This window comes from Mobula hypostoma, chromosome 14 (assembly GCF_963921235.1).
Source record: "Mobula hypostoma chromosome 14, sMobHyp1.1, whole genome shotgun sequence".
NCBI classification, from domain to species: domain Eukaryota; kingdom Metazoa; phylum Chordata; class Chondrichthyes; order Myliobatiformes; family Myliobatidae; genus Mobula; species Mobula hypostoma.
In genome coordinates, this window is record NC_086110.1 from 41,306,043 (window position 1) to 41,327,217 (window position 21,175).

The 21,175-nt window shown below is 43.7% G+C and overlaps 1 protein-coding gene across 2 annotated transcripts in view; it reads right to left on the bottom strand.

The window, feature by feature from the left end:
- cep89 (centrosomal protein 89) overlaps positions 1-21,175 on the bottom strand; it is a 189,762-nt gene that overhangs the window by 159,709 nt on the left and 8,878 nt on the right. The window contains exons 1-3 of one of the 2 annotated variants that reach the window (XM_063066991.1): positions 10,727-10,842; positions 10,154-10,260; positions 9,101-9,274 (exon numbers count right to left, since the gene is read on the bottom strand). In XM_063066991.1, coding sequence (XP_062923061.1) covers positions 9,101-9,274; positions 10,154-10,260; positions 10,727-10,819 — 374 coding nt within the window. In that variant the 5' untranslated portion in view covers positions 10,820-10,842. Of the gene's footprint in view, positions 1-9,100; positions 9,275-10,153; positions 10,261-10,726; positions 10,843-21,175 lie in introns of those variants that run through there. The other variant, XM_063066992.1, reaches the window with a different exon arrangement.

Sequence of the window (21,175 nt, forward strand, 5' to 3'; positions counted from 1 at the left end):
AAGGTTGGGGACCCCTGATCTATCACACACAAATTAGAAGTGTGATGGAATACTCCCAGCATGTCTTGTTGAGTGCAGCTCATTTATATAAATGGAAATTTATGCAAAACAGTCAACTTAATTAGCAGCTCATCTAATAACGAAAACTTGTACTCTTTTGACCTTCACAAAATAGGGTCAACATGTTCTTGTTACAGTGAAGTACAGGGCTGGCAGGATTAGGGAACACTGGTTGATGAAGGATATATAGACTCCGGTCAGGAAAAACAAGGTATGCCAGGTTCAGGTAGCTGGGGGTCAGATGAGGAGGGTAAGGAATGTTTGAGTACATTTAAGAAAGAAATCAGGAGGACAAAAAGGGAACCCCAAGAGATTCAATAAATAAATTAAGAGTAAAGGGTTAACTAGGAAGAGAATAGCTCCCCTTAAAGATCATTGTGGTCTATTTGTGGTGCCTCAGGAGACAGGCATAGTCGTAAATGAATACTTCTCATCTGTATATATTCTGGAGAAGGTCATGGAATCTAGGGAATTTAGGAAAGAGGGCTGAACATATCAACATTATGAAGGAGGTGCTGGTACTACTGAGGCAAATAGAAGTCACTAAGTCTGTGAGGCCTGACCAAGTGCGTCATAGTACCTTTGGAAAGCGAGGGAAGAAATTACAAAGGTCCTTGCAAAGATTTTTGTATCTTCCTTAGCCACAAGCAAGGCGTTGCAAGACTGAGGTTAGCTAACGCTGGGCATTTATTTAAAAAGGGCTGCCAGGAGCTAGTAGATAAGTTAAGTTTTTATTTATTTTGAGAAACGGTGCAGAACAGGCCCCTCCAGCCCAATGAGCCCAGCCACCCAGCAACCCACCTGATTAACCCCAGTCTAATCACAGCAACCCACCTGATTAACCCCAGTCTAATCACAGCAACCCACCTGATTAACCCCAGCCTAATCACAGCAACCCACCTGATGAACCCAAGCCTAATCACAGCAACCCACCTGATTAACCCCAGCCTAATCACAGCAACCCACCTGATTAACCCCAGTCTAATCACAGCAACCCACCTGATTAACCCAAGCCTAATCACAGTAACCCACCTGATTAACCCAAGCCTAATCACAGCAACCCACCTGATTAACCCAAGCCTAATCATAGCAACCCACCTGATTAACCCCAGTCTAATCACAGCAACCCACCTGATTAACCCCAGTCTAATCACAGCAACCCACCTGATTAACCCCAGCCTAATCACAGCAACCCACCTGATTAACCCCAGTCTAATCACAGCAACCCACCTGATTAACCCAAGCCAATTCACAGCAACCCACCTGATTAACCCCAGTCTAATCACAGGAACCCACCTGATTAACCCCAGCCTAATCACAGCAACACACCTGATTAACCCCAGTCTAATCACAGCAACCCACCTGATTAACCCCAGTCTAATCACAGCAACCCACCTGATTAACCCCAGCCACCCAGCAACCCACCTGATGAACCCCAGTCTAATCACAGCAACCCACCTGATTAATCCCAGCCTAATCACAGCAACACACCTGATTAACCCCAGCCACCCAGCAACACACCTGATTAACCCTAGCCTAATCACAGCAACCCACCTGATTAACCCCAGCCTAATAGAAACATAGAAAACATAGAAACATAGAAAATAGGTGCAGGAGTAGGCCATTCGGCCCTTCGAGCCTGCACCGCCATTTATTATGATCATGGCTGATCATCCAACTCAGAACCCAGCCTTCCCTCCATACCCCCTGACCCCTGTAGCCACAAGGGCCATATCTAACTTCCTTTTAAACATAGCTAATGAACTGGCCTCAACAGTTTGCTGTGGCAGAGAATTCCACAGATTCACCACTCTCTGTGTGAAGAAGTTTTTCCTAACCTCGGTCCTAAAAGGCTTCCCCTCTATCCTCAAACTGTGACCCCTCGTTCTAGACCTCCCCAACATCGGGAACAATCTTCCCGCATCTAGCCTGTCCAATCCCTTTAGGATCTTATACGTTTCAATCAGATCCCCCCTCAATCTTCTAAATTCCAACGAGTACAAGCCCAGTTCATCCAGTCTTTCTTCAAATGAAAGACCTGCCATCCCAGGAATCAATCTGGTGAACCTTCTTTGTACTCCCTCTATGGCAAAGATGTCTTTCCTCAGATTAGGGGACCAAAACTGCACACAACAACACCCAGCAACCCACCGGATTAACCCCAGCCACCCAGCAACCCACCTGATTAACCCCAGCCACCCAGCAACCCACCTGATTAACCCCAGCCTAATCACAGCATCTCACCTGATTAATCCCAGCCTAATCACAGCAACCCACCTGATGAACCCCAGTCTAATCACAGCATCTCACCTGATTAACCCCAGTCTAATCACAGTAACCCACCTGATTAACCCCAGCCTAATCACAGTAACCCACCTGATTAACCCCAGTCTAATCACAGCATCTCACCTGATTAACCCCAGCCTAATCACAGCAACCCACCTGATTAACCCCAGCCTAATCACAGCAACCCACCTGATTAACCCCAGCCACCCAGCAACCCACCTGATTAACCCCAGCCAATTCACAGCAACCCACCTGATGAACCCCAGTCTAATCACAGCAACCCACCTGATTAACCCCAGTCTAATCACAGCAACCCACCTGATTAACCCCAGTCTAATCACAGCAACCCACCTGATTAACCCCAGCCTAATCACAGCAACCCACCTGATGAACCCAAGCCTAATCACAGCAACCCACCTGATTAACCCCAGCCTAATCACAGCAACCCACCTGATTAACCCCAGTCTAATCACAGCAACCCACCTGATTAACCCAAGCCTAATCACAGTAACCCACCTGATTAACCCAAGCCTAATCACAGCAACCCACCTGATTAACCCAAGCCTAATCATAGCAACCCACCTGATTAACCCCAGTCTAATCACAGCAACCCACCTGATTAACCCCAGTCTAATCACAGCAACCCACCTGATTAACCCCAGCCTAATCACAGCAACCCACCTGATTAACCCCAGTCTAATCACAGCAACCCACCTGATTAACCCAAGCCAATTCACAGCAACCCACCTGATTAACCCCAGTCTAATCACAGGAACCCACCTGATTAACCCCAGCCTAATCACAGCAACACACCTGATTAACCCCAGTCTAATCACAGCAACCCACCTGATTAACCCCAGTCTAATCACAGCAACCCACCTGATTAACCCCAGCCACCCAGCAACCCACCTGATGAACCCCAGTCTAATCACAGCAACCCACCTGATTAATCCCAGCCTAATCACAGCAACACACCTGATTAACCCCAGCCACCCAGCAACACACCTGATTAACCCTAGCCTAATCACAGCAACCCACCTGATTAACCCCAGCCTAATAGAAACATAGAAAACATAGAAACATAGAAAATAGGTGCAGGAGTAGGCCATTCGGCCCTTCGAGCCTGCACCGCCATTTATTATGATCATGGCTGATCATCCAACTCAGAACCCAGCCTTCCCTCCATACCCCCTGACCCCTGTAGCCACAAGGGCCATATCTAACTTCCTTTTAAACATAGCTAATGAACTGGCCTCAACAGTTTGCTGTGGCAGAGAATTCCACAGATTCACCACTCTCTGTGTGAAGAAGTTTTTCCTAACCTCGGTCCTAAAAGGCTTCCCCTCTATCCTCAAACTGTGACCCCTCGTTCTAGACCTCCCCAACATCGGGAACAATCTTCCCGCATCTAGCCTGTCCAATCCCTTTAGGATCTTATACGTTTCAATCAGATCCCCCCTCAATCTTCTAAATTCCAACGAGTACAAGCCCAGTTCATCCAGTCTTTCTTCAAATGAAAGACCTGCCATCCCAGGAATCAATCTGGTGAACCTTCTTTGTACTCCCTCTATGGCAAAGATGTCTTTCCTCAGATTAGGGGACCAAAACTGCACACAACAACACCCAGCAACCCACCGGATTAACCCCAGCCACCCAGCAACCCACCTGATTAACCCCAGCCACCCAGCAACCCACCTGATTAACCCCAGCCTAATCACAGCATCTCACCTGATTAATCCCAGCCTAATCACAGCAACCCACCTGATGAACCCCAGTCTAATCACAGCATCTCACCTGATTAACCCCAGTCTAATCACAGTAACCCACCTGATTAACCCCAGCCTAATCACAGGAACCCACCTGATTAACCCCAGACTAATCACAGCATCTCACCTGATTAACCCCAGCCTAATCACAGCAACCCACCTGATTAACCCCAGCCTAATCACAGCAACCCACCTGATTAACCCCAGCCACCCAGCAACCCACCTGATTAACCCCAGCCAATTCACAGCAACCCACCTGATGAACCCCAGTCTAATCACAGCAACCCACCTGATTAACCCCAGCCTAATCACAGCAACCCACCTGATTAACCCCAGCCACCCAGCAACCCACCTGATTAACCCCAGCCAATTCACAGCAACCCACCTGATTAACCCCAGTCTAATCACAGCATCTCACCTGATTAACCCCAGTCTAATCACAGCAACCCACCTGATTAACCCCAGTCTAATCACAGCATCTCACCTGATTAACCCCAGCCAATTCACAGTAACCCACCTGATTAACCCCAGCCAATTCACAGCAACCCACCTGATGAACCCCAGTCTAATCACAGCAACCCACCTGATTAACCCCAGCCTAATCACAGCAACCCACCTGATTAACCCCAGTCTAATCACAGCAACCCACCTGATTAACCCAAGCCAATTCACAGCAACCCACCTGATTAACCCCAGTCTAATCACAGGAACCCACCTGATTAACCCCAGCCTAATCACAGCAACCCACCTGATTAACCCCAGTCTAATCACAGCAACCCACCTGATTAACCCAAGCCAATTCACAGCAACCCACCTGATTAACCCCAGTCTAATCACAGGAACCCACCTGATTAACCCCAGCCTAATCACAGCAACACACCTGATTAACCCCAGTCTAATCACAGCAACCCACCTGATTAACCCCAGTCTAATCACAGCAACCCACCTGATTAACCCCAGCCTAATCACAGTAACCCACCTGATTAACCCAAGCCTAATCACAGCAACCCACCTGATTAACCCCAGCCTAATCACAGCAACCCACCTGATTAACCCCAGTCTAATCACAGCAACCCACCTGATTAACCCCAGTCTAATCACAGCAACCCACCTGATTAACCCCAGCCTAATCACAGCAACCCACCTGATTAACCCCAGTCTAATCACAGCAACCCACCTGATTAACCCAAGCCAATTCACAGCAACCCACCTGATTAACCCCAGTCTAATCACAGGAACCCACCTGATTAACCCCAGCCTAATCACAGCAACACACCTGATTAACCCCAGTCTAATCACAGCAACCCACCTGATTAACCCCAGTCTAATCACAGCAACCCACCTGATTAACCCCAGCCACCCAGCAACCCACCTGATGAACCCCAGTCTAATCACAGCAACCCACCTGATTAATCCCAGCCTAATCACAGCAACACACCTGATTAACCCCAGCCACCCAGCAACACACCTGATTAACCCTAGCCTAATCACAGCAACCCACCTGATTAACCCCAGCCTAATAGAAACATAGAAAACATAGAAACATAGAAAATAGGTGCAGGAGTAGGCCATTCGGCCCTTCGAGCCTGCACCGCCATTTATTATGATCATGGCTGATCATCCAACTCAGAACCCAGCCTTCCCTCCATACCCCCTGACCCCTGTAGCCACAAGGGCCATATCTAACTTCCTTTTAAACATAGCTAATGAACTGGCCTCAACAGTTTGCTGTGGCAGAGAATTCCACAGATTCACCACTCTCTGTGTGAAGAAGTTTTTCCTAACCTCGGTCCTAAAAGGCTTCCCCTCTATCCTCAAACTGTGACCCCTCGTTCTAGACCTCCCCAACATCGGGAACAATCTTCCCGCATCTAGCCTGTCCAATCCCTTTAGGATCTTATACGTTTCAATCAGATCCCCCCTCAATCTTCTAAATTCCAACGAGTACAAGCCCAGTTCATCCAGTCTTTCTTCAAATGAAAGACCTGCCATCCCAGGAATCAATCTGGTGAACCTTCTTTGTACTCCCTCTATGGCAAAGATGTCTTTCCTCAGATTAGGGGACCAAAACTGCACACAACAACACCCAGCAACCCACCGGATTAACCCCAGCCACCCAGCAACCCACCTGATTAACCCCAGCCACCCAGCAACCCACCTGATTAACCCCAGCCTAATCACAGCATCTCACCTGATTAATCCCAGCCTAATCACAGCAACCCACCTGATGAACCCCAGTCTAATCACAGCATCTCACCTGATTAACCCCAGTCTAATCACAGTAACCCACCTGATTAACCCCAGCCTAATCACAGTAACCCACCTGATTAACCCCAGTCTAATCACAGCATCTCACCTGATTAACCCCAGCCTAATCACAGCAACCCACCTGATTAACCCCAGCCTAATCACAGCAACCCACCTGATTAACCCCAGCCACCCAGCAACCCACCTGATTAACCCCAGCCAATTCACAGCAACCCACCTGATGAACCCCAGTCTAATCACAGCAACCCACCTGATTAACCCCAGCCTAATCACAGCAACCCACCTGATTAACCCCAGCCACCCAGCAACCCACCTGATTAACCCCAGCCAATTCACAGCAACCCACCTGATTAACCCCAGTCTAATCACAGCATCTCACCTGATTAACCCCAGTCTAATCACAGCAACCCACCTGATTAACCCCAGTCTAATCACAGCATCTCACCTGATTAACCCCAGTCTAATCACAGCAACCCACCTGATGAACCCCAGCCAATTCACAGCAACCCACCTGATGAACCCCAGTCTAATCACAGCAACCCACCTGATGAACCCCAGTCTAATCAGCAACCCACCTGATGAACCCCAGTCTAATCACAGCATCTCATCTGATTAACCCCAGCCAATTCACAGTAAGCCACCTGATTAACCCCAGCCAATTCACAGCAACCCACCTGATGAACCCCAGTCTAATCACAGCAACCCACCTGATGAACCCCAGTCTAATCACAGCATCTCACCTGATGAACCCTAGTCTAATCACAGCATCTCACCTGATTAACCCCAGCCAATTCACAGTAACCCACCTGATTAACCCCAGTCTAATCACAGGACAATTTACAATGACCAACTACCATACTAAGCAGTACATCTTTGGACTGTGGGAGGAAAACAGAATACCCGGAAGAAACACATGCGGTCATGGGGAGAATGTACAAATTCCTTACGGATGCCGCCGGAATTGAACATCAAACTCCAAAGCCCTATGCGGTAAGAGTATTGCACTAACAACTACACTATCATGGTGATTCTGAGAGGGAGGATCTGTCTGCAATTGGAAAGGCAAGAACTGATTAGGAATAGTCAGCATAGCTTTGTGTTTAGGTTTAAAGAAAGAGGGGAAGGATTGGAACTGCCAGAGAAAGTGGTGGAGGCTACTACAATTACAACAATTAAAAAAACGTTGGACGGGTAGATACAAAGGAGAGGTTTAGAGGGATACGAGACAACTGGGGCTAGCTTGGATGACACCTCAGTTGACATGGATAAGTTGGGCTGAATGGCCTGATTCCAGACTATATAATTCTACAGACTGCAGCAATTCATTCTGAAACATCTTTTATCCACACCCATCAGGGTTAAGGAAACACCACCATTAAGTTCGCAAACAAGAGGAATTCTGCCGATGCTGGAAATTCAAGCAACACACATCAAAGTTGCTGGTGAACGCAGCAGGCCAGGCAGCATCTCTAGGAATAGATGCCTAGAGATGCTGCCTGGCCTGCTGCGTTCACCAGCAACTTTGATGTGTGTTACCACCATTAAGTTTCCCTTCAAGTCATATACCACCTTGATTTAGACGTACATTTTGGATCTTGAAAAACTAGCATTCCTACATCCCAATTAAACAGTCAGTATAAAAATTCAACAGATATCTTAAGCATGCAACTTTCAATGCTTTGCTGATGGGCACCTGGTTTGGAACAAAACACTTTCACTTATCCAGGAACTGACACAACTGAGAAAAATACTAACTTTGTAATTACCTACATAAAAATATTGAGAAATATAAATTATTGTGAGCATTTTACAGACAGAGGTTGTGTATTTCTTTGAGAGATAGACTGGAACACAAATCATTGTTATCAAACGAATTCAATTACTGTATAATCCAGAAAGATAGAGTTTATGAAATACAGAACTCAAGAGATTGCACAGATGCTAGAAATCCAGAGCAACCCCCACCAAATACTGAAGGAACTCAACAGGTCGGGCAGCATCTAGAGGAATAAACAGTCAACATGAAAGGCCAAGACCCTTCATCAGTCCTGATCTACAGCTCAGCGAGTCTTAGATTTGCTCATGTTTAGCCAAAAGATCAGAGATGAGCAGGAGCTCAAACATCAGTGCTTGACCTCTCACTCCACTACCTGATGAGCCAACAGAACTGGATGTTCTGGACAAAGGAGATAAATTTAATTTTAAATGCCTCTGCCTAACCTCAGCATATTTTGGTGGCCAGTGCAAGCTGAAACCAAGTCAAGTGGAACCCATTCCTCTTCACGGGATTCTATCAAAAGCATAGCATTGGTTTGTTCGGCCCTCTGCACTTGAAAACAGTAATTATGAACAAATGGTAGCCAGTCTCAGCAACAGATCAACTCTACTGTATTTCAACTAAAAAAACAAAAACATCTGGAAACACTCAGCATATAAGGCCACACATGTGGGAAGAGAAACAATTAATCTTTCTGGTCGAAGGTCCTTCAACAGAACAAAGAACTGAGTTCTGACAAAATCTCTTCAATGCATATCATTGAATCTGTTTCTCTTCCAAAAAATGTAGCCTGACTTTCTGTGCATGTCCAGCATTTTATTTCAGATTTTCAACGCCTGTGGTTTTGTTGATTTATAACACAATGCACTCATTTAGAAAAGAATCACAGACCAACATTTAGAACTGTACTAAACAGACTAAACAAATTAAATCACATAAATACCTAAATCCAAGGTCATTTATACTGGCATAAGGTTCAACAAAACTTCTATGTTCTGAACGTGTGCCATCACTTTCAGAATAGGATCTCTGACGGGGCAATGCCAAATGTGGTTGAGGAACAGCAACAGTACGACCAGTCAAACACGAAGTTAGTATCACTGCTGCGAGTGCTGACCTGAAATAATAAAAATTTTAAAAACTGAGCACTGTGCTTCCAAAAGGGTAAGTTTAAGATAATTTATACACCACAATTACTTTTCTTTGCATAAATAACATTTTAAAAGGTGAAATATTTTCTTCTCAGATTTCCACCATTTAAGGAGTGTTTCCAATCACTTAATCGAATAGTAAATGGTTGCAGCTTCTTTCCCACACAGCCACCTCTATCTCAATCAAGACAAGATTTCATTACAGTTAACTGAGTACTTGCATGTGAGCAACTAGGATACAAAGACCCAATATACTACTTTATGAAAGCTAGCACTTTATACAAACAACCTAAAAGAGCAATTTAAAAGTTTTGGTTGTGGAAATGAGTAGATAATCACACAGCATGGAAACAGGTAATTCAATCTATCACTTTGACTTTCACCAGTGGACACCCATCCATATTAACCCAACACTTCAGCATTTGACCAATAGAAATGTGCACTTCGGTGATTCCAGTGGTCAGCTAGACACTTATTAAATCCTATCAGTACTCTTGTTTCCACCACTCTCTCAGGCAGTGTATGCCATCTACTCATCATTCTCTGGGTAAAAAAGGTTCCCCTCAGATCTTCCTTCATCTCTTAACCCTTAACTCAAGGCAATACTCTCCAGTTTTATTTGCTTCTGATATAGGGAAGCTTCCTGCGGTTTACCCTATCTATATAAATTTTTATATATCTCAGTTATGCCTCCTCTTAACCTTCAGGTAAAACAGACCTAGCCTCTCTAGTGATCTCTTTGCAAAGATCTCACATATTTCATAATTAAACTCTTTTATAAACCAAAATCAATTTGGATTTATGTTTCTGAGACATGCGTAAAAAGTACAATGAAAATAACATGCCTTGGTCTCTCCGGAGAAGGATTGGGGCTACGAGGTGGTGGTGTGCGGGGAACAGCAGCTCTTGGAGCAATCGTGGCTGCAGGAACCAAGCCATGAGCTATGTGTTTCTAGGCAAATGGTCACAAATATGGTAATTAGAAACAAGAATAATGCATGGAAATTGAAAACAATTCAGATACATTTCAACTAACATACTAATGCTTTCTTCTTTAAAGGAATAAAAATTCCAAAGCAAATTATCAATTCAAGATTACGTAATTTCACAAAACTTATTTTCACATTCGATTAGCCTCTACTGAAATTAATATCAATAGTCCATCATATTCATGCGCATGTATTAAAATGTTTTTGTTGTATCTGTGTTATGACCATGCTTTTACCTATTTCAATCTGCAATTCAAACTTCTATATTATCAATATAAACATTAGTTACATATATCATTAAAATATGTTTGCCTTTTATGATACGCAATAATTTTGAATTGCAAGTTATCACATTAATCAGAAAAAGTCATCTATTCTTTACATCAAGTGTTTTGTTTAGACCTCCAAATGACAGACCTCAGCACTCACATTTTGTGTGCCCAAAACAGACATGCTTCTTTTAGCTCTTCCACTGCAAGATTTAGCTATGTGGTCTCTGAAACACTGCGAGGACATTCCCATTCGAACCAATCTGTGCAATACTTGTCCCGTGACTCCACAAAACCGTGAAACAGTAGTTAGGTTACCATTGAGAATCTCAAGTCTCTTCATCAAAAGCACATGCAAGTACAATTCAAATGGCAGAATGGGCATACCACCTCCCAAACTAGCCAGGTGCTCACTTTTTCTGGCACCTTTGTCTCACCTACTAGAAGAACCTCCATATTAACCTCACACCTACCTCAGAACCCACAGAAGGAATTGAAGAGTTGAAGCAATTCTAAGAGATGGCCCCACTATGAGAAAAGGTAATAATATGGAAATAGAAGAAATAGGAACAATAGAAAATAGTTATTATGATTTCAATAATCTTTGTAAGTATACTTTTCATTTCCTTCACTGTTATCAGCTCACTTTGAAAAATCTACATTACTAAGGAATCGTACATTCAGCAAGGTGGATGACCAAGAAGCCTAATAGTAGGCAGAGGCAGGTGACATTTAGGTCCCCTGGGCCCTTGCTCCAACAGATGCAATACTTTGTATAACATTGGGGTAATTAGATTCTGTGACTGCAAATGAGACTCCAGAATAGAATGTTACCTGCTTGCTGCAAGGATCAAGGATGTCTTAGAGCAGCTCTGAATGGGGTGGGTGAACAACCATTAGTCATCTTGTCAAATTCTTGTCTACCAACAACATTGTAGAAAAAAGAATCAAGTCTTGCAATACTTAGTTAAGCAGTTAGGGACCAAATTGAAAAGCAGGTTTTCAAATGTTGTAATCTCAGGATTACTTTATGTACTACACACTAATGAATGTAGAAACAAAAGAGTATAATCAATAAATGTGTTGTTGGATAAATGAAAGAAGAGGCTGGATATAGTTAGGAAGAATGCTGATGTGGAAAACCTGTATGGTTTAAAATAAGAAAACCAAGGGATAGACTCCTAAATGGCATTAAACAGGAGAAGTGAATTACAAAAATAAATGAATAGTGCAAAAGAGGTAGTGTTGTTCATGGTGGCACTTTTGGATCAATGATTAGAGAAGCCAATTAGAGGAAAGGCCATCTTACACTGGGTACAATGCAAAGAAAAAACAATAATTAAAATCTTGTGTGGGAATCCTTGCAGAGGAGCAAACATGACAGAATCCTTCTTGGAGATGAGAACAAACGATTAGATTCCATGTCTAGAGACCTGAACCTAAATATACTGAACAAAAAAGGCACGAGCTGGCTAGATTAGACAGGTGAATTCACTTAATGGTTTGACAATGGTGAGCACACAAAGTCAAAGTCCATTTTATTATCATATGCACACATGCAATGAAATACTTACTTGCAGCAGCATCACAGTCTCATAGCAGCATACAAGCAACATTCACAAACTTAAAAACAAATTATACATAGTTTTTACAAGACAGAACACAACTAGAACAAAAAGAACTTCATTGTAGTACATTGTTGTACAAGGACCACATGGATGAACAGAATGGTTCATTCCTACCTGGCAAAAAAAACTGGAAAAGTGGCTCAACTGCAGCTTACAAGAGAAATTAGTGATAGCATTAGAACAAGAAGAAAAACAAAGAAGCAAGAGAAAACAGCACTCTTCATCTTCCTTTCTTATCACATTTCATTATCTGTAACCCTTGGTTTTATTCATTTATCATCTCCCAACCTTTGTCACTATCTCCACCCTTCCCTTCCTCAACTGACTCCATTTCTCCTCTTCACCTGGATCAAGTTATCGCTCACCAGCAACTGCTTCACACCTTTATACTCTGATCTCCCACTTATACTCAGTCCTGATGCAGGGTCTCAACCCAGAACACCTTTGCATCCAGACATGCTGCCTGACCTGCTGAGTTACTCCTCAGGTGGTTTTGCTATTAAAACACATATACTTTGATACTGTCTTTACAATAGAGGAACAAGTAAACTCCCAGAAATGTTGCCGAGCATGGGGTGTGGTGAAAGAGAAAAAAACTCAAGCGTAAGAATTAGCAAGGTAAATTTAAGTTCCTGGGAGTTACTATTTCAGAGAACCTGTCCTGGACCCAGCATGTAAGTGCAATTGCGCAGAAAGCACAGCAGCACCTCAACTTCCTTAAAAGTCTGCGGAGATTCAGCAGGACATCTAAAACTTTGACAAACTTCCATAAATGTGTAATGGAGAGTGTATTGACTGGTTGCATCACAGCCTGGTATGGAAACACCAATGCCTTTGAATGGAAAATCCTCAAACGGTAGTGGATTCGACCCAGTAGATCACAGTTAAAGCCCTCCAAGCCATTAAGCACATCTACATGAAACACTATAGTAGGAAAGCAGCATCCATCATCAGAGATCTCTACAACCCAGGTCATGCTCTTTTCTCACTACTGCCATCAGGTAGAAGTTACAAGAGCTTCAAGACTTGCACCATCAGTTTCAAGAACAGTTACGACCCCACAACCATCAGGCTCTTGAATAAAAGGGGATAACAACACTCACTTGCCCATCATTGAAATACTCCCACAACTAATGATCTCGCTTTAAGGACTCTTTATCTCATGTTCTCATTATTTATTGCTATTTATTTATATTTGCATTTGCACAGTTAGTTGTCTTCTGCATGCTAGGTGATTATTCATTGATCCTGTTACAGTTACAATAGGCCCACAGAAAATTGAATCTCAGGGCTGTATATGGTGACATATATGTACTTTGATAATAATATTTACTTTGAACTTTTGAACTTTGAATTTCATTAGGGCAAGACTGAGAGCCAACAAGTCCTAGGACCTGATAATCAACTTCCCAAAGTACTTAAAGAATTGATATTAGAAATAATAATGCATTGCTGGTCATTTTCCAAAATTCTATCAACTCTGGAACAATTCTAATGGTAGGAGAGGAGGAAATATAATCCAACTATTAAAAGAAAAATTGACCTCTGAAGCAAACTCATGATGAAACTCTGAACCCTGGGAGTCAATGCCTCCCTCTGCAACTGGGATCCTTGACTTCCTGAAGAAAGACCACATTCAGTAAGAATAGGGAGTGACAACTTCGTCACCATGGACCTGGTTTGCCTCCTCAGCCCTTTACTCCACTCCCAGTACATTCATGACTGCGTGGCCAGTTTCTGCTCTATTGCAGATGATACCACTGCAGTGGGCTGCATGTCAAATAATGATGAATCGGAGTACAGGAAGAAGACAGAGAGATTAGTTACTGTGCATGGTGTTCTGACAACCTTTCCATTAATGTCAACAAAAGAGGTGGTCACTGACAACAGAAAGGGGGGGTTGGTGTACAGGCTCCTGTCTGCATCAATCATGTTGAGGTTGATAGGGTAGACAGCTTCAAGTTCCTAGCTGTAAACCAATAGCCTGTCCTGGTCTAACCACGTTGACTTCATGGCCAGGAAAGGTCAACAACAACTCTACTTCTTCCAGAGGCTAAAGGAATTTGGCATGTCACCATCAACACTTACCAATTTGTAATCAAGGCACCACAGAATACATTCTATCTGGAATCATAATGACTTGGTATGGTAACTGTTCTACACAAGGGCAAGAAACTGCAGGTAGTGGGGGATACAGTCAGCACATCACGGGGACCAGCTTGTTAATTAAGACGATAAGACACAGAAGCAGAACCAGGCTGATAGGGCATATTCTGGGGTTATGGAATATCGCACAATTAATTTCAACAGAAACCAGTCCACAGATCTGAATGTGGATTGTAGATTGAATTTCAAATGCTGCAGACTGGAGTTCAATGCAGACCAGGAAAAGCCCATTGTCCTGAGGTGTCTGCATATTCATGATGACAGCTCAGAGAAAACAGTGATTACATCATTTTGGGTGTGTTGAAATGAAGATCTAGGTGTCTGAAAATTATATGTAACTCAAAGGAAGCATTATGAATGCATAACAACAATAGAAATAGTCTTGCTGTTACTTTGATCTTTAACAGATAAAAATGTGATAACAGTGGATTAGGGAGCCTCTCTCCGTAGTGACTCCAAATACCGCCATCTTGTGTGTACCGAATAAAGATTTTTATCCTACCAGCAGAGTGCCTCTCTGGTGGCTTTCACTGACAGTCACAACAAGGCCACTCGGCCCATTAACATCCACTCTCCCATTTCATCAAGGCTGATTTATTGTCCCTCTCACCCTATTCTCCTGCCTCCTCCATATAACCAATGATGCCCTGACTGATCAAGCACCTATCAACCTCCGCTTTAAATATACTCAATAACTTGGCCTCCAGAGCTATTCAGGTTAAAGAAATTCCTTCTCATCTCTGTTCTAAATGGACATCCTGCTATTCTGAAGCTGTGCCCTCTGGTCCTGGACTCACCCATTTATAGGAAACATCCTTTCCACATCCACTCTATCTAGGGCTTTTAATATTCAATAGGTTTCATTGAGATCCCCCTTCATTTTTCTAAACACCAGTAAGTACAGGCCCAGAGTCAGCAAACATTGCTGATATGTTAGCTCCTTTCATTCCCAGAATCATTCTGCTGAAGGGGCCCGAAACTATTCACAATACTCCACATGCGGTCTGACCGATGCCTAATAAGACCTCAACATCACATCCTCGCTCTTAAAGTACCATAAGACATAGGAGCAGAATTGGGCCATTTGCCCTATTGAGTCTGCTCTGCCATTTCATCATGGCTGATCCATTTTCCCTCTCAGCCCCAATCTCCTGCCTTCTCCCCATATCCCTTCTTGCCCTGACCAATCAAGAATCTACCAACCTCTGCCTCAAATATACATATAGACTTGGCCTCCACAGTTGCCTATGGCAATGAATTCCACAGATTCACCACTATCTGGCTAAAGAAATTCCTCTTCTATTCTGAGGCTGTGTCCTCTGGTCTTAGACTCTCCCAGTATAGGAAACATGCTCTCCATATCCAATCAATCAAGGCTTTTTAGTATTTGATACGTTTCAATGAGGTCACCCCTTATTCTTCTGAATTCTATGAATACAGGCCCAGAGCCATCAAATATTCTTCATGTGACTAGCCGTTCATACCTGAAATTATTTTCATGAACCTCCTTAAAACCCTCTCCACTTTCAGCACATCCTTTCGAAGATAATGGACCCAAAACTGCTCACAATACTCCAAGTAAGGCTTCACCAGTGCTTTATAAAGTCTCATCATTACATCCTTGCTTTTATATTCTAGTCCTCTTGAAATGGATGCTAACCACATTTGCCTTCCACATCACAGACTCAATGTGCAAATTAACCTTTCTGGAATCCTGCTCAAGGACTCCCAATTCCCTTTGCACCTCAGTGTTTTGTATTTTCTCTCCATTTAGAAAAAAGTTAACCTTTTCATTTTTTTTCTACCAAAGTGCATGACCATACACCTCCCAACACTATTCCATCTGCCACTACTTCGCCCATTCTCCTAATCTAAGTTCTTCTGTAGCCTTTCTACTATCTCAAAACTACCTACCCCTCCACCTATCTTCATATCATCTGCAAACTTTGCAACAAAGCCATCAATTCCATCATCAACATAGAACATAAGAAGAATTGGTCCTAACACAGACCCCTGTGGAACAGCACTAGTCACCGGCAGGAAACCAGAAAAGGCTCCCTTTTTTCCCACACTTTGCCTCCTGTCAGTCCGCCACTGCTTTATCCATGTTAGAATCTTCCTTGTAATATCAAGGGCTTGTAGCTTGTTAAACAGCCTCGTGTGACCCCTTGTCAAATGTCTTCAGAAAGTCCAAATGCACATTAACCTATTCTCCTTTGTCTATCTTGCTTGTAATTTCTTCAAGAATTCCAACAGAGTTATCGGACAAGATTTTCCCTTGAGAAAACCATGCTGACTACTGCCTATTTTATCAAGTGCCTCCAAGTACCTCAAAGTACCCCAAAACCACATCCTTAACAATTGACTCCAACACCTTCCCAACCACTGGGGTCAGACTAAGTGGCCTATAATTTCCTTTCTTCTGCCTCTCCAGACCTCTCAAAATGAATGCTAACATTGCAGGTGCATTTCTTACCACCAACTCAACCTGCAAATTAACCACAAGGGACTCCTGCATGAGTACTCCCAAGCCCCTTGGCACCTCTGATTTTTGAATTTTCTCCCCACTTAGAAAATAGTCTACGCCTTTATTCCTTCTAATAAAGTGCATGACCATACACTTCCCAGCACCGTATTCCATCTGCCACCACTTTGCCCATTCTCCTAATCTGTCAAGTCCTTCTAGAGCTTCTCTGCTTCCTCAATACTACCTGCCCCTCCACCTACCCTTGTATCGTCTGCAAATTTGGCCTCTGAGCTATCAATTCCGTCATCCAAATCACTGGCATATAACATGAAAAGAAGCGGTCCTAATACTGATCTCGCCAAACACCACTAGTCACCTGCTGCCAACCAGAATAGCCTCCTTTACTCCCACACTTTGCCTGCTGCCTGTCAGTCTATCTTCTATCAATTCTAGTATCTTTCCTGTAATACCATGGGTTCTTATCAAGCAGCCTCATGTGCAGAAGCTTTTCAAATGGGCTTCTGAAAAACCAAACAAAAACAACACTCACAAACTCTTCTTTGTCTCTATCCTGCCTGTTATTTCCTCAAAGAATTCCAACAGCTTTGTTAGGTAAGACTTCCCCTTAAGGAAACCATGATGACTTTGCCCTACTTAATCATGCCCCTCCAAGTACCCCAAAACCTCATCTTTAATAATGGACTCCAACAGCTTCCCAACCACTGAAGTCAGGCTAAGTGGCCTATAATTTCCCTCCTGCCTCCTTCCCTTCTTAAAAAGTGGAGAGACATTTGCAATTTTCCACTCCTCTGAAACCATTAAAGAATTAAGTGATTCTTGAATGATCAGTATTAATGCCTCCACAACTTCTTCCGCTACCTCTCAGAACCCTGGGATGTAGTCCATCTGGTACAGGTGACTTGCTCACCTTTCAGCTTCTCCTTAGTAATAGGAACTACACTCCATGCTGCTCTCTGACACCCTTGAATTTCTGGCATACTTCTCCTGTCTACCACAGTGAAGAATGACACAAAATACATATTAAGTTCTTCCACAATTTCTTTGTCCCCATTACTCCAGCATCATTATCCAGCAGTCTGATATCCATTCTTACCTTTCTTTTACTCTTTATATATTTGAAAAAAACCCTTGGTATCCCCTTTGATATTATTGGCTTGCTTACCTTCATATCTCATCATTTCCATCCTTAAGGTAATTTCAGTTGCCTTCTGTTGGTTTTTACAAGCTTCCCAATTCTCTAACTCAGCACTAATTTTTCCTATATTCTATACCCACTCTTTCGCTTTTATGCTGTTTTTGACTTTTCATCAGCCACAGTTGCCTCATCCTCCCTTTAGAATACTTCTTCATCTCTGGGGTGCATCTATCTGCACGTTACAAACTGCCCCCAGAAATTGCAGCCATTGCTGCTTTGCTGTCATCCCCGCTGGTGTCCCCTTCAAATAACTTTCTCCAGCTCCTCCCTCATTCTTTTGTAATTCTCTTTACTCAAGTCATACATCTGACTTTATCTTCTCCCTTTCAAACTGCAGCGTGAATTCTATCCTCAAATGATCACTGTCCCCTCCCAAGGGTTCCTTTACCTTAAGCCCCCTCATCAAATCTGTTTCATTACACAACACCCAATCCAGAATTGCCTTTCCCCCAGTGGGTACCACAAGCTGCTCTAAAAAAGCCATCTCACAGGCATTCTACAAACTCCCTCTCTTGGGATCCAGCTCCAACCTGATTTTCCCAATTTACTTGTATACTGAAATCCCCTACGACTATCAAAACACTGCCTTTATTATGTGCCTTTTCTATTGCCCATTGAAATTTATATCCCTCATCTTGAGTACTGTTTGGGGGGCCTTGATATAATTATCAGGGTGGCTTTACACTTGTAGCTTCTTAACTTGACTCACAAGGATTCTACATCTTCCAATCCTATATTACCTTTTTCTAAGGATTTGATTTCATTTCTTACCAACAGAGCCAACCCTCCCCTTCTACCTACATAACTGTCCTTTTGATAGTGCATATCCTTGAATCATGCACTCCCAACTGTGATCCTGCAGCCACGACTGACTTAAAAACATCATACCTGCAAATCTTTAACTGTGCTACAAGATCACCTACCTTATTCCGTATACTGTGTGCATTCAAATATAACACCTTCAGTTCTGTATTCATCACCAATTTTGATTTTGCCCCATGTTACATTTCAATTCATCCCACTGACTGCAATTTTGTACTACGATCTGTTTGTCCTTCCTCAGATTCCCACTACGCACAGCATCCACCTGTAAACCAACTGCCCCAACATCAGCCCTATCACTCCGGCTCCCATACTCTGCCAACTCAGTTTAAAACCTCTCCAACAGTTTTATCAAATCTGCCTGCAACAATATTGGTCCCCTCAGGTTCAGGTGTAACCCATCATTTTTGTCCAGGTCATTCCTCCCCCAGAAGAGATTCCAAAAATCAAGAACTCTGAAACCCTGCCCCCTGCACCACTTCCTCTGCCAATCCTTCATCCTATTCCTGCTCTGGCACTGGGAAAAGATCAGAGATCACTACATTGGAGGTCTTGCTCTTCAACTCTTTAAACTCACTGCATGGAACATCTTCCCTCTTTCTACTTATGTAATTGGTGCCCATGTGCATCATTACCCTCACCCTCCCTCTTGAGTATCTTCTGCAGCCATTCTGTGACCCTAACACCTGGGAGGTAACACACATCCTAGTGTCTTTTTTTTTTCCGCAGCCCCAGAAACTGTTGCCTGTCCTCTATCACTACCACTCAGCATAACTTTACCCTTCCCTGCCGAGCCTCAGGGCTGGCCAGAATCCCATTGGCCTAGCTGTTACTGCTTTGCCCAGATAGGTCAGCCCCCCCCTCCCACAGTAAACAAAGGGATACATTTGTTGCTGAGGGGAATAGCCACAGGGGAACCCTGGACTGACCACTTACTTCGTTTACTTCTCCTGGCGGTCACCCATCTACTATCTGAAGCCTGCGCTCTGGTTGTAACCACATCAGTAAAAGTTTCATCTATGAAGTTTTCAGCCTCCTGGATGCCCCTGAGTGCATCCAGCTCCAGCCCCTTGACCTTGACAGTCAGGAGCTGAAGATGGGTTCACTTCCTGCAGATGTAGTCATCGGGGAGACTGTTAGGTACCCTGAAATCCCACATTTCAACAAGGAGCATGCAACTATCTGAACTACCACCCAGCCTGCACTTGTCTACCCTTTTTATCTCTCTACCTTCTCAAACTTAAGTTCTAGCCTGTTCAACTGAAGCCTGACCACTCTAACACTGTCCACTCCAACAATGGCTGCTCTACTTAAACCCCACTCCATTTTATTGGGCCTTGCTAAGTTACTATTATTGTTAAGGCTGTTATAGCCAGGGGTGGTAATGAGGACAAGCTCCCTCTACCTATTAAATGATCCCAATAGTGTGCACCTCAAATAGCCTCTGACAACCAAGTCCAGCTCCTGGCCTTCATGTGTGGCTTAGCTACTAAGCCTTGCGGAACTGTTTCTACTGACAGGAGAAGGGGCAAAGGCAAGTTACTGGCACCTTAAAACCAGTCGCTTCAGGCAGAGGGGACTCATCAGCTGTGGTTGGCAGCTCACCTAAGAGAAGAAAATCTTTGATTTCAAACCCCGCTGCCTTGCGGCTGTACACACTCGAGGGGAGGGCTTTGGGAGTAAGCCCCAAGGATCTGGAGATGGAGTCCCTAAAGCAGTCCTACATTGAGTTCAATGCTGACTGACAACTCGTGCGATGCTGCTGGTACCAAACTGTATTGGTCTCTGCCATTCCTTTGGTTTTATCAGATGCGTGGAGAGGGGGACCTTGCTACATGGGCAACAGTTCACTTTCTATATTGTCCTACCCAGCCTTGCATATCTAGACAGCTAGGATGCAATATTCATAGTCAACTCTGACCAACAGAGGCCTCAGCAGCAGCTAAGTTACAACTAAGATCCACAAGGAACTATCTCCAAGCAACTCCACAATTAAATGACTAACAACAGATGTTCCGGAACTCAGTGTTCAGAAAACAATCAAGGACTAACAAAAAGAAAAAAAACTGGCCAAATTACCAGTAGGTAGTCATAGTCACAGTCATAGTCATACTTTATTGATCCCAGGGGAAATTGGTTTTCGTTACCATAAGACCATAATACAAAGGAGCAGAAGTCGGCCACCCAGCCCATCGAGTCCACTCTGCCACCTTACCATGAGCTGATCCATTCTCCCATTTAGTCCCACTCCCCCGCCTTCTCACCATAACCTTTGATGCCCTGGCTACTCAGATACCTATCAATCTCTGC